General features: G+C 49.8%; 1 protein-coding gene and 1 pseudogene across 3 annotated transcripts in view; one reads left to right on the forward strand and one right to left on the reverse strand.

Moving 5' to 3' along the window:
* Nucleotides 1–405: 405 nt before the first annotated feature.
* The window catches only part of KCNJ10 (potassium inwardly rectifying channel subfamily J member 10), a 32,254-nt gene continuing 5,484 nt past the window's right edge, over nucleotides 406–27,175 (reverse strand). For 2 of the 3 annotated variants that reach the window (XM_059934460.1, XM_059934469.1), the window contains one exon: nucleotides 406–5,446. In XM_059934460.1, the coding sequence (XP_059790443.1) occupies nucleotides 4,307–5,446 (1,140 nt within the window). In that variant the 3' untranslated portion in view covers nucleotides 406–4,306. Of the gene's footprint in view, nucleotides 5,447–12,372; nucleotides 13,268–27,175 lie in introns of those variants that run through there. The other variant, XR_009505184.1, reaches the window with a different exon arrangement.
* Nucleotides 9,077–19,844, forward strand: LOC132366981 (mth938 domain-containing protein-like; annotated as a pseudogene).

Genomic DNA, 27,175 nt, shown 5'->3' on the forward strand with positions numbered 1-27,175 from the left:
GCCTTAGTAACAGGATTAGTTTTGTTTTGTTTTTAATTTTTATTTATTTATTTATTTTTCTTTGGCTGTGTTGGATCTTCATTGCTGCGCGAGGGCCTTCTCTACTTGCGGCGAGCGGGGGCTACTGTTCATAGCGGTGCGCGGGCTCCTCATTGCGGTGGCTTCTCTTGTTGCGGAGCGCGGGCTCTAGGCGTGCGGGCTTCAGTAGTTGTGGCTCACGGGCTCTAGAGTGCAGGCTCAGTAGTTGTGGCGCACGGGCTTAGCTGCTCCTTGGCATGTGGGATCTTCCTAGACCAGGGATCGAACCCGTGTCCCCCGCATTGGCAGGCAGATTCTCAACCACTGTGCTACCAGGGAAGTCCCTAGGATTAGTTTTGATCTCTAAAAGAAGCTAGAGTGAAGAACAGAGATTCAGCCGTTTTATTTAGTAACTTGTTCTGAACAGACAAGAATAAAATAAACCAAAAAAACTCACATGTCTTTTTTCCTAGGTACATTTGACCTGGTTTAGTCTTTAATGCAATGAATGGAAAAAACATCCCTAGATATTTCTGCTTCAGTAGAGTTGGCCATTACTGAGCTGGAGCCCAGGCTAACTTTACAGCAAAGGTAGCGTGTTATTTTACAAATAAGCTAGGTTAACTAGCAAGGGTAAAGGACCAGGGTAGCAGCCTTGGGAGGGGGCGGTGTCCCTGGCTTGTAGCAATAGTATAACTGGCTTCCTTTCTCTTCTCAGGCCTCAGAGAGAAATCCCTGGATGGTCTTATTAGCTGACAGGTTGGGGTAGGAGGTTGGGCAGGTAATGAGGTGAAGCACAGAGCAGGGATTTCAGAAGCCTCTCCCCATCCCCTAGGGCAGCTGGTACCCCCACTCCTCATTTTCATACAGAGGTACAAAGCTAAAGCACCACGCCCTCCCCCATGCTCAGATGCCAGGATTGGGACTCTTCTAGCATAGAGGGCATTCTCTTTGGGCTGCTTGCAACCATACAGAAATCTGGTCCTCTGCCTTGGGAGTATCTTGGTCCCAACAGCCCTTTAGTCCTGGCATTTAGATTCTAGAATTGAGGCTTCCTTTTAGTGCCTCCCACACACTGAAGTGTTCAGCTTCTTGGTTGAATAGCCATCACCTCCCGGGGCTGGAGCTGCAGTTGCCCCACCGCTGTGGAGGAAGGGGAAATACAGTGTACCTTAAGAGAGGGAAACAGGATTTTTTCTTTTTAAGTGCTACAGTCACAGGACACTGCTAGGGATGGGAACACACAGCCTAAGTAGTAGATTCTCCTAGATTTCCACAGATGGAGTGTCTCCCCTCCTCATGTTCCTCTTATCTCCCCTCTTCCTGGTCCTGTCAGCAGCACAGGGTTTGTCAGAAGCCTCACTGGACGCCTCTTTATTTCTGAAGAGCAGCTTCCACCCCTTTCCCGTCATCAAACCTGAAAGCCTTAGTCAGGTATCTCACTTCCATGTTGAAACCAAGATCACTGGCTGTAAGTCTGGGAATCTGGGGAGTCCTACCCCCAAACCAGAGCAAGATATCTGCCCCCATGCTAAGCTCTCTGAATACTTTCTTTCTGTACATTCAGTATATTTGGTCCTATATACATATACATCTCTCTACATATATATATATTATCTGTTTCTCTTTCTTAGATAAACCTTTCATTTATATATCATAGCTTGATTCCCTGAGCCTCCACCTACCTCTTCCCTGCTAGCCCAAATAACACTCAAGGGTTTCATTGACTTCACCAGATCCCACAGCACCACCCTTCCTCATCTTCATACCCTGAGTATCCTCCCCCATCAGTTGTGTTGCCCATCCTCTGAAATCTCCTCCCTGAAGATCTGTGCCCGGTGCTCTCCTGACATTCCAAGTCCATGGTTGGTGTGGTCAGGGATCCCATTTCTCATCAGACCTGGCTGCTTCTAAAGCTTGCCTGATAGCCTGAAAGATGATTTCAGCTCAGAGGAGAGGGGGGCTGTAGTCTAAAGAATCACTTAGGGTTGAGGGAGAGGGGCATTGCTCTCTGATGGGGCTTATGGGAGAATAAGCCAGGTTGTATTAAGAGGAGAGTATGATTTAAAGTGCAATTTAGAGGAAAGTGTGGAATCGTGCAGGAGAATCAAAAAGGTTAAGTCAGAAAATGTTCTCTTCTCATTTTGTTATCCAAGAATCTGAGGATTCTGGAGGCTTGGAATAGACAGCAGGGGAATGGGAAGAGTGTTTCCCTCAGGAGGGAAGCAGCTCTGTGCAGAAGAAACTTGATGGAGGATAACTTGCTAATGGATAAGAAGATACACACACACGCATAAACACACACACACACACACACACACACACACACACACACGTTGAAAGAAATCAAGTGAGTCTAACATTTGAATAAAGTTGAGAGCCCAGAAGCTGGCTCTTTGCCTTCTGTTCTCTGTCTCAGATTTTCAAGTTGTTCCGGTTCTTGTTTTCTTGAGAGCTAGGGAGTAATGGTGGGGTTTACAGTAAGTGGAGAATGAAGGGTCTTCGTCTTCAAGACATAGTTAGTTGAGTACAAGGAGAGATCGATATAAGAGGATCTTGTGCAGTTGTAGTAAATGGTGACCATGGGTCCAGGCTCCGAATTTTGTGGGTTTCTCTGTGAGGCTCTGCACACAGATGCATGTACTCATTCTGTATAAATGCGTAGCTTATAACAACTGGCTGGTCCACCTTAAATAAACGGCCACTTGCTTCATACAGGGACTCTGTGCCAAACCATTTGGGGTGGGGGAGAGTGTCCCTTGGTACCTAAATGAGAACAGGAAGCACTCGTGGGATTTGGAGCTTTAGAGAAAGTTCTGGTGCCCATACACCCTTTCTGACCCCATACCACAGTCCCCTTCAGGGAACAAGGAGTGGCCTGAGTCTGATCTCGTAAAGTATGCCTTTTAACTTGCCTGAAACTGGCTTCATAGCAGAAGAGAGGAGAGATGAGACTGATATTCATTTTATACTGTCTCAGGAATGGCTGAGGGAGACCATGGTTATTTGATCAGGAGGTATAATTTCCTTCCCTCCCAGCACTGCCTAACAAAATAGCTGGCACTTTTCCGAAGGGCACTGGGAGGGGTAACAGGGTGAATAGTATCTGCCAGCCACAGAGTTCTGCCTCTGCCCAAACCTTAACAAAGCATTGCCAATTCCCAGGAGCTCTATACAGCAGTCTGGAAATCGGAGAATGTACTCATCCCATTTGGTTGGTTTAACTTGCCTGGGGACTCTGTGCCCTGTGAGTCTACTTTTAGTGGTAAGAGAGGAAGGCCCTTGCATTTTCCAAAGTTGGGTTTAGGTGAGAGTGGGCTGGGCAGGAAAGAATCAGAGAAGCCAGGGACAGTGTAATCTGGAACACCATTTCCAGACCTTTCTATGGGGCCTGGGCGTTGGACTTTTTCCAGGGGAACATATTCGGGAAGGTCATTACTTTCATGGGACACAAGGAAACAGATCCCCCCAGGGCTGCCTGGAGGATAGGTTCAAGGTTTTAGACAATAGCTCTGCATTAGTCACCCCACAATGAAGAGTTCAGTATTCAGGTCAGGAGCAGGTGTGGTGGTTGTGCCTGTATGCTTTATATCTCCCGGGTCAACTCCAGTTCTCTGGGAGCAGAGGCATCTATGTGGGAACTGGGTATCCTAAGAAAGTGTCCACTTGAGAAACTAGAAAGAGGAGAACAATGGGGACCAAGGTCCTAGGTTATAGTCAGGAGTTGCCAACAGAAATTAACTACACCGTGAAAAACCCTGGCTTCTTTCAACAGGTTTTGGTAGAGACTTCAGAATAAAATGATTCTGGATTCCTATATCTCTGAGGGCACAAACCCCAAAGGGACCATCCCAGAGAGAGTCTTGCCTTAGGGAGCTTGCTAGGTGGAAAGATAGGGGGCTCCAGCCTCAAAGCACCGAACTTTCTGGTGGTGGTGGTGAGAGGTGGGTGGGCGGGGGGAGCCTGTCCATCCAACTGCATGGTCCTCCTAATGTGAGTCTCCAGGCATGGCTGAGGCCTTCTAAGCCACTTCAGCCTAATCTTCCCTCGCCTTCCCCCATCCTGGCTTAAGGCAGGTGTGCATCTTGGGGTGGAAGTGCGGTGAGGTGAAGGGAACAACGGGAGGAAGTCCAGTTGGCCTAGACTACCCACAGGCCTCTGGGTTAAAGAAGAGGGAGTGGAGAAGGGTGCTTCTGGGGCTCTCCAGTAAACCTGGGTAATATCCCTCACCCAGGGTGCCAAAAGAGGAAAAGAGACCAGAGGGATGGGCAGGTGGGGAACGAAGCCATCAGACATTGCTGATGCGCACACTAATGGCACTGCCCTCCTTCTCATCCTGCTCCCTTAATGACTCCTCCAACTTGAGCTTTTCAGGGTCTCTGTAGCGTACAGTGGTGTCACGGAGGCCACTCGGAGAGGCTACTTTCACAACTTGGTCAAAAAGGCTAAAGTCTGCTATGTATTTGCCACTGGCTGACAGCGAGATGGCGGGTGTGAACTCGTAGCCCCAAAGGATCTCCTCCGGCAGGTAGGAAGTGCGCACCTGGCAGGTGGCACTGGTGGATTCCACTGTCCCACTTAGGATCAGCACCAGCTCGAAGTCACCCTCACCACTGCGGAGGGGGAGGTCTTTCAAGGGACTGGTCTCATCCACCACATGGTAGAAGGTAAGGGGTAGGATGAGGAAGGGGCTGTCAGAAGCCGTGTCCACTTGGAAAGTCACATTGACCTGGTTGAGCCGGATGTTCTCGCCCTCCTTTGTCTGGTGGGTCTGAAGCAGTTTGCCTGTCACCTGGCAGCCAATGAGGAGGCTCTTACGCATATTGGCGACTCGGATCATAAGACAGGGCTTTCCATTGTGTGCAGCTACAACCGCATGCTGGCTGAAACGGATGGTCTCCGCCCGCTTCTTGGGCCGGGCAATCTTTGCCAGGAAGGTACCCGTGATGAAGATTTCCAGGATGGTGGTGAGCACCAGCTGGGCAATAAGAAGCACGATGGCCAGTGGGCACTCCTCACTGATGTAGCGGAAGCCATAGCCAATGGTGGTCTGGGACTCAAGGGAGAAGAGGAAGGCCCCGGTGAGCGTGTGCACCTGTACCACACAGGGGGTATGGTTGGCTGAGGGTCCCAGCTCCAGCAGGTCCCCATGGGCCACAGCTACCAGATACCACACCACACCAAAGAGGAACCAGGTGCCTGCAAAGGTTGCAGAGAAGAGCAGAAGCTTGTAGCGCCACTGCATGTCAATGAAGGTTGTCCACAGGTCCTTGAGGTAGAGGAAGCGCTTGTCAGCAATGTGCTCCATTCTCACATTGCTGCGGCCATCTTTTGTCAGGACTCTCCTCCGTCGTATCCCTGGGCCCATTAGGGGCCGGCTTTCTGTCTGAGTGGTTTGGCTGTAATACACCTTGGCAACCGACGTCATCTGCAGAGAGCAAGACAGCATAATGAGCGGTATTGCAAAAATCCAGCAACTCCCAGCCACCACCCAATGGGAAGGAAGAAGAAACATTCATTTTAGTGCCACTGATTTGTCCTCTTATTAGCAAATGTTTACTGAGCACTTGCTATATGCCAGGCACTGTAGTGCAAGATGCTGGAAGGTCAAAGATGAATCTGACAGCATCCTTGCTCGCCAAGAACTCATAGCATAGTGAGAAAGATTCATATTCAGTAAGCAAACAATTACAGTACAGTCTGACATTTGTAATTCTTAGGAGAAGCAGAGAAGAAAGAGTAATAAGTTCACAGTTCCTTGAAGGTGGGAGTGAGACTAAAGAGGGCTCTACTGGTCTCCATTCACCACAAAACCAGTTCTGTGAAGATCTCTAATTCTGAAATAGGATCCCTCCCCACCCTCAAGAATGGCAGCAGCAAGAAAGACTATCCTGTTGAACTCCTTCCAAGCCAGTCCCCCTTAACACACACATGCCCTTAATTTCTCCATTCTCTCCCCTACCTCCACGTCTGTACTCACTGGTGATACAAAGATATTCGCCTGGCTCAGAAGATAGCAGAAACTACCCATTCTTCTACCCCTTAAGATGCTCTCTAAGCACCCAGCCCATTTCGCTATTATTATTATCATTGTTATTATCATTATTATTGTCATCATCTATTTGCATCTTCTGGGGAAATTAGGTCTGGGTTAGGGTCTGAAGTCTTGTTGGGAAGAGCACAGACAAAACTGAGCAAAAATAAACAAGTGATGGTGGGGGCTTCCCTGGTGGCACAGTGGTTAAGAATCTGCCAATGCAGGGGACACGGGTTCGAGCCCTGGTCCGGGAAGATCCCACATTCCGCGGAGCAACTAAGCCCATGCACCACAACTACTGAGCCTGCGCTCTGGAGCCCGCGAGCCACAACTACTGAGCCCACGTGCCACAACTACTGAAGCCCGTGCGCCTAGAGCCTGTGCTCCGCAACGAGAAGCCACTGCAATGAGAAGCCCGCGCACTGCAGTGAAGAGTAGTCCTGCTCTCCGCAACTAGAAAAAGCCCGCGTGCAGCAACGAAGACCCAACACAGCCAAAAATAAATAAATAAATAAATAAATTTATTAAATAAATAAATAAACAAGCGATGGTGGAGGAAAAACATCAAACTGAAGCCTCCTGGCAGCACAGGAACATTTTCCCAAGGACTGGGAGAAATGCCAGGTTGTAGGTGGCAAAATTGTCTTGACTGAGTGAAGCAGAAGAGTTAAGAGTGTATATTAGTTTGTGGCTATTTCTGCACAAGTTCAAATTCAGGATTGCTATTTATTCTGATAGTAGAAAGTGGGACAAGGCTCTGAAATAGGAGACAACTCACTTAATACAAAGTGCCTGGCACCCCTGCCCAAGGAATAACTTGTACTTTTCCATCAGAGAAAGAATTGCAATCACTTGAGCCCTTGGACTCTGGATCTGATGGCCAGACCTTCTGGGAAGGAGCAGGTGACCTCTGGGGAATTTAATTCTTCTTGGAGAACACAGAGTGGCTCATCACATTCTCCATTCCGAGAAGTCTATACCACTGCATTTTATCATTCTCCTTCACACTGCCCCTTATCCTATATGCCCATGGCCTTACCCCTGGGAAACTCTAAATTATTTGGGTCCATTTATATATCCACCCAAGCGGACACTAAATTGGAAATCACCAACAGACAAGAATCCCAGAATATTCAGAGGCAACCTGGAGCCCATTTGACACCACCCACTTGGAACTTCCATACACATGAGACTCCTTGGCCAGAACTGGATGCCATCCACTTCCCAATATCCTTGGCTACTTTGGAGCAAGAGGGAGGCTTTGTAATTCTGAAGTTTGAAGAATTCTTATTTAGAGCCCAAGTAAAGCCCCATTCAGTACTCAATAGTAGTAATATTAATAAAAGAAACAACCACCACAAAGCTTGCATCTATGTACCATTCAAAGTTTACACGTTAGCATGCCTTCTCATTTGACCTTCAAACTCGCGAAAAGATGTGAAACCTCTATAGGAGATTTTAAGGAACAGGGGACTCTAAAACAGATTCTGGAAAGTTGTGGATAAGTGAGCATAATTTTAAATTTCAAAAAGAAAAATGAAGTACATTTCACAAACTACAAACAGATAAGGTATCAACCACAGGCAAGATTCTAGAATGGAACATTAAGATAGTGAATTCTTGGGCAGAGTGGGGGAAAGGTAGTTATCAGTAGGACCCAGCATGGGGTTACTAAGAACAAGTAGCATCACATCACTCTAACTTAATTTCCTTCTATAACAAGGTTACTAAATTGGCAGATCCGAGAAATGCAACAGAGAAAGTGCATCTAAGCAAGATTTTGACAAGATCTCAAGTTATGTCCTTGGGGATACGACAGAGAAAAATGAACAGAATGCTTCTCTAATTAGGTGACTTAAAAATAAAAAATCAGTGTTACTGGTGAGTGGATCATGATAGCCTGGAATCAGTTTTCTAGCGATGTACCACAGAGCATTATCTTTGGCCTTGACCTAGTCGATGTTCTTAACACTAATTTTATTCAAAAATATAGAACACATGGCCATCAGTTATGCAGATGACACAGAGCTGGGACGGACTGCAAATGGAAGGTCTGAGGCAGAATTAGGATCCAAAAGGAGCCAGAGGAGTGGGCCAAATCGAGTAAAAAGGATAAATGTTGGATTACATTTGGGTCCAAAAATTACCTGAGCAAGTTCTGCGTTGGAAAGACGTGATCTCATAAGCAGAACCACGAAAATGAAATTAGGCATTTTAGCAGAAAGTAATCCAGTGTGAGTTATCTACGTGTTTTGGTTGCCAAAAAAAGCAATGCAATCTTAAGCTGCTTTAGTTGAATTAAAGTATCTAGAATAAAATAAGGATTCAGTTGATTCTGCCCTGTTGATCCCACATCTGCAGTATTGAGTCTCAAGGAACAATCAGGACATGAGAGGATTCAGAACCAAATCATATGAGACGTGTTTGAAGGAAACGGGGAAGTTTACTTGGGAGGAGAGACGATCTGAGGGTTATGAAGGCTATGTGAGAATATTTGGTTTGAAGGGCTGCCATGTGAACAAAGGTTTGGATTTGTTCTTTGAGCTCCAAGGGGAACAACCAGGACCAGTGAGTTCAAACCACGGAGAAAAAGATTCCAGACTGATATGAAGAACATTGTAACAAATGTAGAAAGAGCACCTCAAAAGGTAGAGAGTACCCTGCCCCCAGAGGTGTTCAAGGACAGGTTGGAGGAGTGCTTTGCAGAGATTCTAGAGAGGAGATTAAAGCTTTGGGTGGGAAGGTTAAAGATTGTCTTTAAGTTTCCAACTACATTCATAGAGGATCAAGATGCCTGCCTCCTCCCCATCTCTACCCCCCAACACCCGCCCTTCTACCATGACATCCAGAGATCCCACATCAAAGCCCTAGCTTTGTTTGTGCCGAGGAGAGACTCTGTATATCTGGGGAAATGGAAGCTCTTGGGGCCCAAGGAAAGTCTTGCTTATCATTCCCAAGATAATAGTCTATGATTATATATCATTTTACAGTTTATGAAACATGTAATTTGACCCCCACACCATGAGGTAAGTAGGAAAGGCATCATTAGAAACTAAGGTTCAGAGAGATTTGCTCCAAGTAGTTTTGGAACCAGAACCCAGGTCTTCTGGCTTCTGATCCAGAACTTTTAAATTGTAGCGACTGCTTCTGTGTATCCCAGGTTCATTCTCACAGTCTCATGTTTTCAGGAGGTGCCTCTGTGGTCCCCTGTATAGAGGATCACAGCTGAGACAGAGAAGACAGAGCCCGGAGCTTCCAGAGCCCAGCGTTAAGGCTACAGATTGGGGGCACTGGAGATTGTGGCCTCTGGCTAGACCTCTTCGTTGTGATTGCCCCCTCCAGCTGTGTGCCTGCTGTTGCCAGCCTTTGTATCTGCCTCCTCCAGCTATTCTCTGCTGCTCCCAGCTGCTGTGCCACCTCCCACAGCCAGGCAGCTTTGTTCTCCCGGGTAGTGAGAGTCAGCAGCAGATAAACAATCAGCCACACTCCACCCCCTGGGCCCCTGGGAAGGGAGCAGGCCAGAGTTCTGGAAATAGTTTGTTGCTGCCCCACCTGAAACACACATACTCTCTCCTCTAGAGGGTGCTGTTTCCCCCAAAACAGTCCCAGCCAGATACCAGGGACAGTTCTGAAAACAAAAGCAGCCTCTGAGTGGTCAAAAGAGACAGAAACAGACACAATCACCTTCTTTCTCCTCTAAAAATTAAACTAATGAGTCCCTAAAACAAAGGCCAGTCACACCTACAGTGACGTCCAGCACGTTGCCTCAGCAAATACCTCTCCCTCCTTCTGCTTCCTGCCTGCAGATTGACCTAGAGCTTTCTTTCTTTACCTGAGAGCTCGTGAGTCATTTGTTCTCCAGAATGAATGGATTTATCAGAGCCCTTCTTGAGTACAGGACTGCTCTGCAGTACAGATACTCCTCTTGTGACTAAAACCGATCCCTGGCTCCCCACTGCTCTGAGCATGGCATTCAAGGCCCTTCATGATTTGGTCTCTGCCTCCTTCTTGGCTTTGGTCTTGCCACTCTTCCACACGTATCCTAGACTCCAGCTCCACAAAGCACCTCGCTGTTCATCCCTTCTACCTTTGGACCCGCTTTTGCACTGGACCCGCTCCGTGCCCACCTGATGACCTCCAGCTTATCTTTCAAAACTCACTCAAGTGTTAGTTGCCCCTTTGGAAGCCTCCCTGACCCTCGAAGAAATAGCTCATCTTCTCTACCTCCCCGCCCCCAGCATGGGTTTTCTAAGCATGGTTTGTACACATTCCTATTTTCAAACATCATCGTGCTTTGCAATGGTTTGTTTACCATTGTTTGCCATCTGTGAGTTCTCAATTTAAGGCCACAGACTGTGAACGTCACCTGTTTCCCCAGTACCAAGTGCAGTTTGTTAAGAACGTCTGAGTAAAGAGATGACTGGAAGCCTGATTTAGAGAGACAGAGGCCTGAGTCAGAGCTGCAGCCTTGGTCTGCCTCACGGGCTCTGCTCACGTGCAGATGTTTGCAAATTCTTTTTTCTAAAGGTGGGAGAGAGCAAGCCCCAAGGCACTGCTCCCAGCTCCCTCTGGGTTCGCTGTCCCCTTTGCTGGAAGATGAAGGAGGAAAACAAGCCTTGTCTGGGAATAGCTGTGGGCATAGGGGCGGCCTCTGTCAAATTGAGTGACCAGAAAGGATGCTTCAGCCCCTCCGCGGGGCAGTGGTGGAGGGGGCAGGTTAGAGCCGTGCACCTTCTCCTGACCTGTCAGGCTGGGGTAGGGGGGGGTGGTGGGCAGGGAAGCAGCCCTGAGCAAAGAGCTTTATCTGTTCTTTCTGTGGCAAGAGCAACCTGAATGAAGATGCTATGGGGCATGAATCCTAAATGCATCCACCTCCACGTGTGAATGAATCCTTTCTTCTCTACCTCTGCCTCTCTTTGGTTTCCTAAATAGTTCACGGTGCCATCATCCTTTGAAAATCTAGGGATTATCTCAAACTCCCCTCCTTCCTCATCTCAATATTCATCGGATGCCACGAGCTGTGGATTTGTTATTTGTGTCTCTTCCCCTTCATTTCATTGTCTTACTTTAGGTCCTTCACACCTTTTGCCTGAATCATCAGCCTCCTACACATCTCCTGTCTCTATTCTTTCTCTCCCCAAATCCTTCCTACACTGCTACTGGATCACTCTTCCTCAGTTACACCTCTGATCACAAATCAGTGCACATGTATCCACCACTTCACAAAGCACTTTCACATTTTATTCTCATGGAATTCCTATAAGGTATTAAGGTTACAATCCTTATTTTATGAATGAAGAAACTGAAGCTCCGAGAGATGATGTGACTTGGTAAATCGAGATCTTCGGCCTCCCAAACCTCCCTGCCTCCAAACTCCACTTGTCATTATACTGTAACTATCTTAGATCCTTCCCCAACTCAATCCCTTCTACCTTTGGGTTTAGGTTTGACAGATAATGTGTCCACTAGCTATCAAAGAGAAGCCAGACTCAGTCTGGCACAGTTGCATGGTCTGCTTCTACACCTCATTCCAGCCTTATTTCCTGCCTCATCTCTCCTATGGCGAACTTCAGATAAACCAACTGTCCCCTGCTCCCTGTCGTATACACCCATGTTTTCCTGCCTTCACATGATTGTTCATGCTCGTCTCTTTTCCTGACCTCCCTTTCTCCTTGTCTCTACATAGCCATGATATCTTTCAGAGCCCAGTTCAAATGACTCCTCTTCCATGAAGCCTTCTCTGATCCCTACAGCCTTAAGTAAGGCCTCTCTTTTCTGAATATATATATTATATATATCTCCATCTATATCTCTTATGGCACATCTACTTGGTATAGCATGTGTCTTCTACTACAAAGAAGCTTATTAAAATAAGGATTCAGCCATAATATGTTTTGATTAGTCTGATATATGATTAACACAATGTATGACACATAGTAGGTGCTCAAGAAGTAGTTTATGAGTGAATAAATGAGCAGAAGGGGGCCCCCAAATCACTCCAGGTGTAGGGGCCAATCTAAGAGCACTGGGAACGGACTCCATCCTCCAGGAGGACTAAGGATGTGTGGAAGCTCTTGGCCTGGGTACAACAGATGGAACTTCACTCTGGCCCAGGGCCTCTCTCCCTTTGGGGCCTTCTCACTCCCCCCTTCTTGTTTGTGTCTTCTCTTGATTTTTCTTATGATGTTTTCTCTTTTTCCTTGTATCCACGGAAACCCCAATGACTAATTATAGACACTAATAGATAGGCAAACAAACCAAATGTCCTCATCTGTAATGATGCTGCCCACCACACAGGAAGACCCATGCAGTCTCAGTTGTGTTTTCATGCATTTATACAATAAACATTTACAGGGTGCCAGATTGCAAACAAGACACTTGAATTATGGAGGTGAATTAGGTGTGGATTCTGGCCTTGAGGACCTTACAATCTATTAAGGGAGACGACCACATAACAGGCAAGAAGTGATAAGTGCCATGGAATAGGGATCTGTGAAGTGCTGAGGGACTTTGCAAAGGGAAAGGTGACATCTAGCTCAAGGGGGTGGGGCTGAGGAGGTAACGAACGTGTATTGATTGAGAACCTGTTAGGTGCTAGGCACTGGGCTAAGTTGTTGGGGATATTTTAATGTTGGCTCATATAATTCCTCAAACAACCCTGTAGGAATGTTATTATCCCCATTTATTATCCCCATTTATTACCAGGTTGTTATGAGTAAGTAACAACCAGGAGTTGAGTTTTTTCCTCCATACCTGACTGTCTCACTCAGGGGAGATTTTATAGAGGAAGGTGACATTGGGACTGGGCCTGAAGGATAGGCAAGATTTGGACCCTTGGAGACTGGAGTTTGGGGGTGTCAAAGAGAAGGCACCTCCAGGGAAGGAAGCAGTACAAGCAAAAGGTATAGCATTGAGTAGATTCAGGGCCAGCAGGGGGTAGGAGCCAATCATTTTGGTTGAAGTGTTGGGAGCACATGAAAGACTTAACAGGACAAATTGGGAAAACAATGATGGGCTCTGATCCCACAACACCCTCCTGCCTTGTGGCCACTAGAATGAAGGGTGAGAGCCACACGGCGTGGGTGTGGAGCCCCGTGCCTCCCACAGGGATCAGATGCAGGGACTTGGCCTCCTCTTCATGGTGCTCTAGCCGCACACCCTTTCACAGAGCCACTGGGTGAGTTTTCTCTTTTGACCATGGAGTACTTCTTCCTGATGTTTGGTTCAGGGAAATGGAAGAAGAGAGAAGGAGAGCAACTATCATTTACTGAATGCCTAGTTTAGACCAGCACTTCACATTTCATCTTTGCAACAACTCTGGGGAACAGAGTTTTTATCTTCACAGTTACTTATGAAACTGGGGTTCAGAGAGCCCAGGCAATGCAACATATAAGTAGCAGAGCTGAGATTAGTACCTAGTTCTGGCTGCATTACAAAGTCCTTTCCACTATAGCTTCAGGTTAACACTATATACTGAATTTGCCTTGGATGAGCAAATTCCACACTCAACAAGCAGAGAAGATGGACACCTAGAGCATGATAGGGGTCTAGCAGGCACCAGCCAGGTGTGAAGAATTCACCAGCAGTGACACCCAGGGTGCATCTGATGGTTGGCGGTGATACTCTTTTTTTATGATTGTTCCATCCCAGTGCTCCTCTCCTAGGTTTGCATGGCAGGTCTTTCTCCTCCCCATTTCCTTCTCTTGGGCTCTGCTCCCAACTCTCTTCTCATCTCTTCTATCATCTGCACTGCCCTGCTCGTATTTCATGTTGGCTGTTACCAAAATGTGTCTCCCTGATTCTATCCTCCTTTTCACTGTCCTCTTTGTCTTTTCACTCCCTGCACATCTGTCTGGATCATCCCTTCTTCCCCTAAGAGTTTCTTCAGCTTCCTAGAAATCTGATTTTGGAAGATGGTGATATGGAAGAATACTATGCTATCCAACAAATCACAGCTCTGACCTTCAAATTCTGCATCTCACTGTATCTCCACCCATAACCCAAAGCCTAGGTGCCCACATTAGTAGAGGCATTCTAAGCCCTACAACCTTCTATCCTCCCTGCTTCTTCCCTCCAGAAAAGAGCTTCTTGATTTAGGGGTTTGGAAACAGGATCAGAAAGGGAGGCAGTTTCTAGGAAGACAGGAGGAGTTCCCACTATAGCTATGAACTAATCCAATTATTTTAGGTTTGAAGGTACAGGAATACCTGAACCAGTCACTGCGGGGTATAGATAGAAGTAGAAAGTGGTAGTACCAGCTCATTCTCTGTCCCAGTAACTGCCCATTATGCTCAAGTGCTACGTTTTGAGAGAGCCCTGCGCACAGAGGGGTTGTGAGCACGATCAACCTCTGGGCCTGAGGCTGGGCTGGTCTCTAAGCCCACACTCATCTTAGACAGCTGAGCTAGGCACGTGTCCAAGCCTAGCATCCTGGAGATAGAATGAGGGTATCAGGAACTAAGAGGCAGCATTACCTGGTGGAAAGTGGGCTCGACTGGGAAGCAAGAGACTTAGGTGCCAGCCTCAACTCTGCCTCTGACTAAAAGTGACCTTGGGTAAGTGTCTAAACCTCTTCAGCCATTATATCTTTAATTGTGGGAAAAGGGCATTGGATTAGCTCCACACTTCTCTAACTAGTGTGCCAGGAGGTGCTCGGAACCAGGGGATTAAACTTAATGTATTTTCCTGAGCTATCAGTTTTACTCAAAGGTTTTGAGGGAAAATCTTATTTTAATATTAAACAAACGATGTATGATGGCGTAGAATGAAAAATTTACATAATTTAAAAGACAAAACAGATTTCAAGGATGTCCAGTGTGGGGGAGCTTATGGCCCATCCCTGTATCTTCTGGGGTAAAATTCCCTCTGCCCTTCAGAACGTGTTTCTGGGTCAGTTTGGGAGGCTCTGTGCTTGAGGGTTATCAAGGTCATTTCCTGCTTTAAAAGTCCATGTCCAGCCCGTGTCCCTCCCAATGCAGATGCGTCTCAGCCCTCCCACTGGCCTTGGTGGAGAAAGGAGAATGCTACTCAGGTTCCTCTCACCAACCATATTATCTCTGTTTTGGATACCAACTCCAACGTGAAGAGCGGCCTTGGAGGCCTCCAGGAGGAGATCAGCTGCACTGGGGACTGAAAAGAAGCATTTCTGGGCTTCCAAGTGTTCTTAATGAGAGAGGGGGGAAGAGAGGAGAAAGGAGACGGGTGTCAAGGAAGGCCTGGAAGAAAAGCACTGCGGGATTATGTCAGCCCTCAAGGTTGGGAGAAGAATGGAGTCGGGTTTGGGGTTCTTTTTAAACTTAATGTCTTTGTTCATTAATCTCCCTTCTGTCCTGCCCCAAAGAAAATAAACAAATAGAAACAGAGCCAGATGCACACAAATCTTGAGGTGGGGACAAAAAGGGCCGTGTGTGTGTCGGGGGCCTGCCTTGCCAGCTGAGTCACTGCTGCCTCTGCCTCTCACCCTCCAGTCTCCTTCCCCTTCCCTCCCATCCTCTAGCCTCGGCCTGACACAAGGCCCTGGCCCAAGGAAGAATAGGCTTTTCTTCCCTTGTGTCAACGTTTGGAAAGTTCTCATAGACTGATCAAAAGAAAGGATAAAAGCCTTCAAAGCGTTTCCTGGGAGCCTGTGACCTCCATTTGGCCCTTCTGACCCCCCTGTGTGTTTTCCGGTCAAGAGAGGGAAGAACACAGAGATGGGGCCATGTCAGATGTTCGCCTCTGTCCAGACACCACCCGCCCTGTCAGTGTGGGCTGATTGGGACCACTGCCCCTTCTTCCGCCCCAATCCGCAGGCAGTGCCTTCTGTCCCCTGCGAGAAGGGAACAGTGTTCCTGCAGAGAACTGCCCAGAGTGGGGGTACCTCAGGGACCCCCCTTTCCCCAGCTGGAGAGGGAGGATGGCTTCCTGGCACACGCAGCCCATGGGGACTGCCTCTTTGATGCACCTGCCTCCTCACCCTCCAGCCACCACCCCCCCCCCCCCGCCCAGCACACTCCCCCTCTGAGTCACCACGGCGGCAACAGCGCCTGCTCCTACCCATTGTGTGGGGCTTCAGGGCTGCACATCCTGGTCCCGTCTGAGAAGCTTGGCACTGTGCAGAGTTCAGCTGAGGACAAAGGATGCACCACTGCCTCCTCAGCCCCAGCTCCAGCCATCCCAAGAGCCTGCAGGCCTGGCCCCACCTGGGTCCTCACCTCAGAGGAACACCTCAGAGATATTAACCCCTCCCTCCTCACCTTGACCGAAGAGCCAGAAAAATCAGTCCAGGTGCTAAGACACAGCTGGAAGCAATGGCATTAGTACAAATAACTTCCGTTGTCATTGTTATTCTACTGTTATCAGTAAGACCTGCGACACTGAAAAGGTTCCCAAGGATACTGGGGGAGATTTCAGAGGGGCTGGGCTGGAGATGACCAAGGGGTCTGTTGAAGACCTCTTGTTCGTGTGTCAGCCTGCTCTGACTATTTAATCAGTCACCACCTGGCCTAGGCTCCTGGATTCTCCATAGGGGAGAACCCAACTGATCCCCAAAGATACTGGTTGAGAGGATCACCCTAGTTGAGAGGTTAGAAGTATTCTTCCCGACAGAGCCCCCTAGGGAGAGTTCACCCCCATGCCCAGCTGGACTTAGTGGAGAGGGTGCTGGCAAGACTACAGATGGCTGGAGGGGAGCGGAGGAGATGAGAGGGACTCGTGCAAACTTCACGCCTCACCGATCCTCAGCCTGGTGCTGAAGATTACCTCCCCACCACCAGGGGGCAGGGCTCCCCAGCCCCACGGGACTGCCCTTGCCCTGGCGGCTTGCCTTCTCCTGCCTTCTCCTGCCCACCGACCCCAGCCCACCCCCTTTTACTGTTAGGTTGACCCATATGAAATCACCAGTTTTAAAGAATGGGTCCCATGTCAGCAATATCAAGTGGTCCAATTTACCAATATTTAGTAACAATAAAAATAACAGCATCAGCCTCCTTCAAACTACCAGGCTCTGCATCATATGAAGCACATTAGAAGCAATTCCGCTTGATCCGCACAGCCAGCTGGTGGCAGTTAGAGCCGCAAGAATCTCTCTCCAAGGTCACAGCTAACCTTCCAATCATCAAATCCAAGGGCGTTTTCTCAGTCCTCGACCCCAGCAGTCTCTCTGCGTCATGTGAGACTGATGGCCAGCCTGTCCGTTCTGGACACTCTCTCCTTTGGTTCTTATTGAGATGTGGTGGGGATCCCCTGATTCTGGAGACCTCGATTAGCTCTTTAGTGGCCCTGCCACTTCTAGGCTTTGGGATTTGGGGCAAATCACTTAAACTCTTTGAGTTTCCTTTTCCTTTACCTGCAAAAAAAGGAGCCTAATGATATCTACCTCACCAGGGTGTTGGGAGAATTAGATAAGTGCACAGATGTACCAAGAGCACTCGGTGGGGTCAGCACTAACACGGTGCAGAGTCTCATCATCACTCTCTGACGTGGTCCTCCAGGCTCTCTCCTCCCTGTCTCTTTACTTTTGGTCCATCTCTCTTGCTGTGGTCTCTCGCAGGCCCTGAATTGTTGGTGTTTCTCAGGGATCCCCCTTGGCATCTCTAACCACTCTGCTCTCCCTTCCTCGGCTGTTTCAACCGCTCCCACAGATTCCCCTCACCTCTGCCCTGTACAACCAACACTTCCAGGCTCCCTCTAACTGGAGAGTCTAGTTTTAACGTGTTCAGACTGATGTCCTCTCTACTCAGAAGGGAGTCTCTCCTGTGCTTCCCCTCTTGTTCCCAGCCTCACCATCCATTCAGTGCCCAGGTTGGAAACTTTAGAGTTGCCCTCGGTTTCTCTCTTGCCCCTCATCCAGTGGGTCACTAGCTCTTATCAATTCTGCCTTTGTGGGCTTCTCTCCAACTCCTTTGAGGCTGCCCTAGTTCTCTTTCACCTGAAGTGCTGCAATGATCTCCTGTCTTCCCACCCCCAGCCTCGCCTCCCTCACCTCCACCCCCTCAGCTGCCACAGTGCCTTTCAACAACACAATTACATCCCATCGCTCTGGCTTTCAATCCTTCAAGGAGTTCCACAGCTTCTGTAGTAAAACCCAAACTTCTAAATATAGCATTCAGAACCCTTCACCATCTGATGCCACCTTGATTTCCACAGCCTCTCCTTTTGGTACTTTTCCCTATGAACCCCATCTTCTAGCCATATAGAATTGCCATTGGCTCTTCAAATGCAGTCTGCACCCCACTTGCACGGCCCCATGCTTTTACCAAGCAGGTCTCTCTGCCTAAAATGCCCTCATTACTCTCTCTACGTTCCTGGGACAGTTTGCCACATCATCAATATAGCGCTCCTCTGTCCTTGAGAGACGGTGAGCTCTTTGAAGGCAGAGACTACACCTTAGTTCTCTTTTCAAGCTGGTGCCTTTGAATTTAACCTAATTGATTAGTATAGAGGAAGGACTTCTTAGATATGAAATCCCTGGTCTGATTCCAGGCTAGGGATGCCAACGACACCGCGTCTGGGCCGTCATTTACCCCACCTCCTGCCCTTAACAGATATCACTAATTCATCACAGTACTTTTTTCCTCACCGAACCTCAGAATCTTTCTCAGCATGGTGATACAGAGAGCCATTTTCAATCCAATGCAGTTAGCCTTACAAATGAAACCTATTTGTTATCCTGGCAGGTCTGGGTCATAGCCAAAGGTCCCTATCTATTCTTCTTTCCCACTATTTGCCATCCAGATCTGTGCCATCTACTTGCTATGGGAACTTCAGTCAATCTCTTCATCTCTCTAAGGCTCAGTTTCCTCACCTAAGGAGGCAATAAAACCTTCCATTGTTTGGTTGGGATTACAGGAGATAAAGTATGTGAAATCTGTAAGGCCTGTATGCAAATATAAGATATTATTATTAGCCTACTTTGCAGATGAAAGAAAAATATCTACCAAATTAGGGAAACTAAGGCTCAGAGAGGTAAAGTAACTTGCTGATGTTGATTTAATGGCAAAGCCGGACCCTCTGTCTCCAAGTCCCGCGGACCTTCACTCACGTTGCCTCTCCACACCCATGTGGGCTTGATGATGCTGCAGTTACCTCCTGCCTTATTTGTCCTTTCTCCAGGGTAACAGTGATTCATGCGGTAGGACTTCCTACAGCCCTGGCATTGGAGGAGGCTTCCAGCCCACCTCCTTCATCCTACCCCCCTATAATTCCTAAGGTGAAGCTCCCTCCAAAACCCATTCAACCTGCCAAGAGGTAGGAAAGGTGTTTAGTGAGGGATGCCACAAAGAACTCAGTTCCTACATCATGCCCTTCGGCCCCTTGCCCTCCTGCTTCCCCTTGGTGGCTCCAGCCAGCTGGCAGGCTGCTCAAAGCCCAGGATGAGGGGTAAAGCATGGAGACGTTTGGGATCGCAACTCTGAAAAGAGAGGGCATTGGAGTTCAGTTAAGTTCCTTCTTCCCCTGAAATTGTTTCCCTCTCATAGGGGGCAAATGAAAGTACCAGGCTCTACTAAAATCTGTAAGGACTGCAAAGTGTGGCCAGGGGGAAGTCAGGCTTGGGACCGGAGAGAAACAGGAACTGAGTGTTCTCCTGGTGTGCAGCCTGCAGATGTGCAGGAAGTTGTCGAGAAAGGCGTGCAGACCCTTGTTATTGGCCAGGGGATGAGTGAGGCCTCGAAGGTACCCTCATCAACTGTACCTCAGGAAACAAGGCATTGATGTGCGGGTCCTCCAGACAGAGCAGGCACTGAAGGAGGATAATGCTTTGGTTACCCAAGGCATCAGGGTGGGAGGGGTCTTCCATTCCACCTGCTGATGGAGCCTTAAGAGAATAAATCACTAAGAAATGATTAAAAAAAAAAATTTTTTTTTTAAATTTTTTAAAGAGCCCAGGATGGCCAGGCCCCAGAAGATAAGGTTTTTGGGGTGGAGGCCAGGGAGCCACTGAGCTGTCACCAGATCTGCTACCAGAATCTGAGAAACCAGAGAGAGGCCAACCTGATGGGACCGGTTCCTTAGGGTCCTGGAACCAGTGGGGCTCCCCAGCTGAGAGAAGAGAGGGAGGCTGACCTACCTCCCGGCTGAAGGTCCCTTCTCTATACCTTTTCTCGTCTGTGATCTTAGAAGCTGTGTGGCTGTGATGAGGGAGGCCTTGGACCTAGTCGGTGGAGGGTCCGAGAGGCAATGTAGGCGGCGGGGAGGCAGGAGAGGTACCCCCAGTGTGGAAGCACCCTCAGGGGCAGCTGCCAGAGGGGGCGTTTTATCTGCCTTACACCTTCCAGGAAGGATCATGCCCACCTCATCAATCAGGAGAATCATTTCTGAACTGCTTCCTAGCCTGTGTTTTGTTCATCTTTGTGACCTCCTCAGTGCCTAGTATAGAGCTTTGTCTAAGTATTTCTTGGCTTAAAAGAGCCCATAGGATTGATATTGTACATTTCTTTTCCCTCCCTCAGGCTCCCTTTTTGGTGTGTGACCTGCTTCATCCTTGGGAAGTCCTTCCTCCGAGCTTCCCATTAAAGCGTCAACTTTCAGACAGCTGCGCGCACTGACTCGGTCTCTCCATCCGCCTTTACTCCAGGCTGAAGAGCTGTATTCTCTCTAGTTTCCCTCAGTTCTCACTCCACACTGCCCTCAGCCCACTGCCATCAACACTCTTGCATCTCTCTCTCATGAGGCGCCAGGTTGGGGAGGGCCCACAGTGGGTACGCAGTGCTTAGCACGGAGCCTCAATGCCAGAAATCCAGAGTCTTCTGCAGGAGGCAGATCCCTCTTTCATCATGGGAAAGGAGAGAGGCGGAAAACTCCAGACCTGGACCCCAAACGTGACCAAAGACAAGAGGACTGAGCTTGGGAGAAAGAAAAGTAGGAAAAGGAAGATGGAGGGGAAGTGGAGAGATCCCAACTCACAAGCCCCTAGAATGACAGGTGGGACAGAGTATGTAATAAGCTGGCCTCTCCAGCATCAGCATTCTCGGCCCTCCACCCACCCCTCACACACAGCCTCTGCCCTCCAGCTACACTGAGCTTCTCCCAGTGCTTGAACGGGCCATGCTTTCTCTTACCAACAGTTCTCAGCAAACACTGGGGCCTCTTCCGTGAAGCACTCTTCCCCTCCCCACTCCACTTGGTCGATCTCTACCCCTCCTTCAAGCCTCGGCTTAGATGTCACTTTCTCTGAGAAGCCCTTCCAGACACCCACAGCCCCAGTGTGAGTTGCTGCCCCTCTGTGTCCCCGCGTGCTGCGGACTTCCCCACCTCAGCCCTTGTGCTGGGTTTCCATGTACCGCGTCATCCTATCCTCCCTGGGAGGTGGGTAATGCCATTGCCTTCATGTGAATGTGTGGAAACCAGACTCAGAAAGGTTAGCTGACTTGTCCAGAAGGACCACTAGTAAGGAAGAGGTGACTGCAAGTTGAACCCAGGCCCACTTAAACTGCACTTTTCATCTGGCCACCATACCATCATGGCATGTCGGCGCTGGGAGGCCCCCATGGTCACCCTGTTCAACCCCTTCATTTCACTGAAGAGGAAGCCAAGGTTTAGAAAAGTTGAGTAACTTTTCCACAATCACACAGCCGGCTCATAGCACCAGAATCAGAGCAATAACCCTGGCTTTCTTCCTCATCCCAAGCTCTCTCTTCCTACAAGATCTTTTCTTAACCCTGGGGTCCTGAAGGGCCAACCTAGGAGCATTATCCACTGAGCTCTTCCCCTCCAACCAAAGCCCCAGCCTAGGGGTGTCCAGTGTGCCCCTCCCATCAGCAGGCCTCAGGAATCTCCTTGCCCCACAGCAGCTGGCCCAGAAATATGACAACAAGAAGAGCTAGAAGAAACAGCAGGGGCTTCCCTGGTGGCGCAGTGGTTGAGAATCTGCCTGTTAATGCAGGGGACACGGGTTCGCGCCCTGGTCTGGGAGGATCCCACATGCCGTGGAGCAACTGGGCCCGTGAGCCACAACTACTGAGCCTGCGCATCTGGAGCCTGTGCTCCGCAACAAGAGAGGCCGCGATAGTGAGAGGCCCGCGCACCGCGATGAAGAGTGGCCCCCGCTTGCCGCAACTAGAGAAAGCCCTCGCACAGAAACGAAGACCCAACATAGCAATCAATCAATCAATCAATCAATAAATCTTTAAAAAAAAAAAAAAAGAAACAGCAGATAGCGGGCCCATTGGGAAGGGGCAGATTCAATGATGTTCTCTGCTAGGGGTTGTGGAAATGATCAAGGGAGTTACCTGAGACAGCTGGAAGTCCATGGCCCACAGGGGCTCTAAGCCCCTTTGGAAATGTCTCCTAGGCCACCCAACCTCTGTTCAATAGGCGGCTAAGCTGGGCCTCTCTTTCTCATCAGGGGGAGTGAGTCCTCCACCTCTTTCCATCCTTCCCCTTTGCCTGGTAATCCCTTATACCCAGGAAATGCTTCCTGCTAAGTCAAAATTTGCTTGTTGCTGCCTAAGCAATTTGTTCTTATTTTTACCCTTGGTGGAGATGGAGACCCATAGTCACCCTGTGCTTCTGATGCATATTCAGGGAATTGAGCCACCTTCCCTGACAGGGGTCCTCACCACTCCCTTTCCTTCTCAGGTTCCACGTTTGAAGAGCAACCTCTGACCCTCACACAGAGAAGCCTGGCGGCAGGGGGGGGTCTACTGTCACCCTGGGAGGGAATCTCTCTGCCCTTCCCCAACTTTCCACTTATTCCTTATCCACATTCCTCCTCTGAGTAGAAGGATGGGGGCAGGGGTGGCACAACGACACTGACTAGATGCAGAACTAGATTCAGAGGTCGCTGTCTCACTGTCCCCCACCCACCCAAGCCTGAGTGCAGCTGGAGGGGCTGAAATTGTCCTTTGGCCAGGCCTCCTTCTCCAACAGGGGACATTTGGAAGGGCACTTGGAGACAGAAGAATACACCAGAGAATAAGGGCTGGGAGAGGAGTGTTCCTGCATGGAGGAAGACAGATGGATGATGCAGCTTCAGCAGAATCTGGCAGCCAGCCGGGGAGCATTCTAGGTGAGCAGTGGGGTTAAGGCATAGAAGGGGCCTGCAAGGGTCTTTGCAATTCTGATGTAAGGGAAGCATCATGGAGATCGGCATTCGATAACATTTGCAGATGAGCAAATCAACATCAGCTTAGTTCTCCATCTAATGGGGTTTCTGCAACTGTGACCCCATCAACCACCCCAGGTCCCAGCACACAATCGTGCAAGCAGCCCTCAAATCCTCGGGGTCCTGGTCCTGGTAAGTCCTCCATCTCTTCCCTTTTTAGGGTACCTGCTCCAGGCTTCCAGAAGATGCCCCAAACCAGAATAGTAGGAGAGGCATAGACATGCCCTATAGATCCTTATACAGACATAGGATATTAACAGGGAAGGTCAGAGCCAGGTGTCGTGAAGGACTTACAATCAACAGAGATCTCAAACTCCAAACTCTAGCCAAGAAGGCCATGGGGCTCCTCTCTCCAGTGATCCGTCAGCAATGGGAATGGGGCCCATGGGAATGTAGGAAATGAAAGGAGGTAGGCTCACCCTGCCTAGAGGCAGTCAAGGGTCAAGGTGAACTTTTGAGTTTCTTTCTGGACACAGAATCCTGTTTAAGGTCCCTGTACCCATTGTTCTCCCTACTCCAACCCCAACATACCCCCACTCTTCCCAAAGAAGGTGGGCAAAAGATAATTCTGTGAAAATTCCACATGGGTTGGGTCATCTCAGTGAAGCCAAGAGGCAGATAGTGACCCCTGCCCCGCAAAAAAACAACCCAGGAAAACACCCAGCAGCAAGAGACTTCCATTCTAGAATGGAGTCCCAGTCTTGCCACCTGGATATGTCATGCACCTGTCAGAGCCCTACTATAAAACGGGGAAATGATAACGAGGCCATCTACCTCACAGGGTGGTGAGAGGCCGTGACCCTGAGTGCGCTGGGCAGATGCAAGGGCTGGTGGCCCTGGGCCGGTGCTGGGGCAGGCTGGGGTTGGTCATTCCCGCATCACTCCATTCAGTGTGTTTGGCTCCGCTCTGGGGCGGGGGTCCTGGCTCACCAAACCTCTCTGTGGTCTGTGGGAATGGGGGGGGGGAGGGGGCGGGCGTGCTCACGGTTCAGCAGAGACCATGTCCGTGGTTAACGTATAAGCAGGTGAGGTCTGGAGCAGCGGGACATTCCCCGCCCCAGGGCCACATTCTTGAGGTCACAACAAGTGCAAACTTGTTATAACCTGTGTTGGAGCAGCAGGGGCCAGCGAGGGCACGGGGTGGGGGGTGGTCGGGGGCTGGGGCGCTGGTGCTGAGCCTCTCGAGGCTGGAGGCTGGCGGAAGGGGTGCAAAGGGGATGGAGGGCAGGTGTGCTGGTGCATATGCGAGTGGCCGGTGCGGGTCTGTGTGCCTGAGTCGGCCTGCTGGGTCTGGGCACATCCGCTCCGGCGTGCGTCCGGGAGCCGTGTGTGGGGCCGCATGCATGAGCGTGTGCCTGTGTGTCTCTGCATATATGAGCCTCGTGGTGGGAGGAGGAGGAGAGGCGGGAAGGCACGGGCCGCGGCGGCGGGGCATGTGGAACCGAGGAGTGGGCAGGCTGAGTGCCCCTTCCCCTTGGCCGGCCTCACGGAACCTGCATTCCAAGTCCATCCACAGACTGCCCCGCCCCCGCCCCCTGTAAGCCGGGGCCTCTCCCTGCCTTGGGCCCATTTCCCCAGCCTGCCCGGGGTGGGGGGGGGCAGGGAGGGGTCGCCTCCTGCCCATCCCCCCTGGCTCTGGCCCCACTCCCCCAAGCTCGCTGGGCCCTCCGGACACTGGGGCGGGTGGGGGTGGGAGCGGGGGGGAGGCTCTGAAAGCAGGTGACTGTTTGGGGGAACTCGGGGACAGAGCCCCCATTGTGCCCGCCCCGGAGGCGCCTCAATGGAGCTCTGGGGCACAAAGGGGCTTTGACAATGGGCAGGACATTAGTATGCAGAGCCAGCCCCTCGGCCCTCTCCCTGTCCCACAGCCCAGGGGCGGGGGCTGGGGGGCTGCTGGCCTCGCGGGTGGAGGCAGGGGGTGGGGCAGGGCTGAGACTGAAGAGATCTCAGCCCCCGGGGGCTCCCCTGGGGACACTGCCCAGGAGACAGGGGAGGGAGACTAGACCAGGGCCCCCAAACCTGCCACGAGCCAGAAAGGGCTTTCCAAATGGAAAAAACCAGGGGGACTGGGAGGGATGGGGGAGGAGGGGCTGTGGGAGGCCAGGCCCCTTCCTCCCAACTGGACTCTGGAAAGAAGCACGTGGGCAGTCTGAGCCCACCCACTTTTGGCCTCAGTTTTCCCATCTATTCTAGGGAACTGTGTGGGTGGCAGAGGAAAAACTGAGCAATAGACAGCAAGGTCTCAAACCTAAGCCCGCCTCGACTTGTCAGGCTCGGCGGCTGCTGGTGGCATCTGACCCTCCAGAATGCTTCTGCTCAGGGTGTGTGCTTGGGGTTTGGAGTATTTAGGCTTCTGACAAGGTGGTGCCTGCAGCCCAGCTCAGGGGGATTTGGCTGACAGGCCAAAGAGCCAGGGCTGCCTCCCCCCGCCCCTGCCCCTGGTGTGTTTGTCTGTCTCCCCCATCTGCGTCATCCCCTTCCCCAGAGCTGTGGGGAGAGGCTTCTCCTCCTGGCCAGGGGACCCCCCAGCCCCTCCCCCACCCCCACTGGCACCACTGGCACCCTTCCTAAGGTGCATGCACTGCCCTGGCAGCACAGCACAAAGGGCAGGGTCAGGAGCCACTGGGAAAGGGACCCAGAGCCTGGAGTGCTGGGAGACTGAGAGGAGGGGATGATCCAGGAAGGGGCCGCAGGCAGTGAGCAGGAAAGGGGCACCCCAGGAGAAGCAGTGTTGCCCTATCACAGACTTCCTCTGCCCTGGGCCAGAAACCCTTAGGAGAGAGGGCTGGGGCCACTTTACAGAACTGCTCCCCACAAGGCAAGATGGAAAAACCTTCTGGGCTTAGGAATGTCTTCTCCTGGCTTGCTTTCTCCTTTTTCAGTTGCTGTTGAGGTCAGGAAGTTCCTCCCTGCTACCTGCCCTCAACTCAAGGCTTCCTGCTCTACTGCTGTTGGCCCTGGATGGCACACTTGGGATTGCTGGGGGAAAGGTAAGTTCTGCTCCCCTCCTCTCAGGACCTTGGGTTTTTTTCCCCCACTGAAAAAGTCTGGTGGGGAAAGTGTAGGGCTAAGAGTTAGAACTCCTGGGTTCAGGGCCCAACAACCCTGTTAACTTTTCCTGGGACCTCACACAAGTCACTTTTCCTCTCTGGTTCAAGAAACCCACATCTGCAATTTGGGAAAGGTCACTTCTGCATCGCACTGCCTTCTGGGCCCGTGGGCAGTGGATTCAGGGGCAAGGCTCTGGTATTTAATGAGAGCTCATATTATTCAGCACTATGCTAGGCCCTTTTCTAGCGTTACAACATCTAATTCTCAACAATTCTAAAAAGTAGGCACTTTTAAAAAGCTCGATTTTATAGATGAGACAACTGAAGCACAGAGATGTTAATAATCTGCCCAAAGTCACACAGCTAGTGAGTGGTAGAACTGAGATTCAAGCTCAAGTAGGTAGTCTGTCTCCAGGACCCACATGATTAACCACTACCCCATACTGCCTCCCTAGTGAAAACATTCAAAAGACCATGGGCAGCTAAGCGAGATCAACCAGGATGTTCAAATCACCTGGGGCTTTTCCAAACTGTTTTCTGACGTTCCTCTGGACTAGTAATTCTCAAAGTGTGGTCCAGGGACCCTGGGGGCTCCTGAGACCCTTTCAGAGGCTCTATGAGGTCAAACCTACCTTCATAATAATACTAATATGTTATTTGCTTCTTTTCACTTTCATTCTCTCATGAGTGTTCAATGGAGTTTTCCAGAAGCTACATTGCAATATGATATTGTAACATATTGAATGCAGAAGCAGATATGAAACACGAACTGTCTTCTATTAAGCCAGATATTAAAAAGATTTGTGAAAATGTGAGACAATGCCACTTACTAAACTTTTGTTTGTCTGTTTTTAAACATAGCTGTTTTTTTGTTAAAAATATGTCATCTAAATTGACATGCAAAACGGGTTTATTGCTGTTATTTTTAAATGAATTAATGCATATTTTAAGTTTCCTCTCATTTCTAACCTATCAATGTAATCCACA

The sequence above is a fragment of the Balaenoptera ricei genome, chromosome 1 (genome assembly GCF_028023285.1).
Source record: "Balaenoptera ricei isolate mBalRic1 chromosome 1, mBalRic1.hap2, whole genome shotgun sequence".
In the NCBI taxonomy this organism is placed as follows: Eukaryota; Metazoa; Chordata; class Mammalia; order Artiodactyla; family Balaenopteridae; genus Balaenoptera; species Balaenoptera ricei.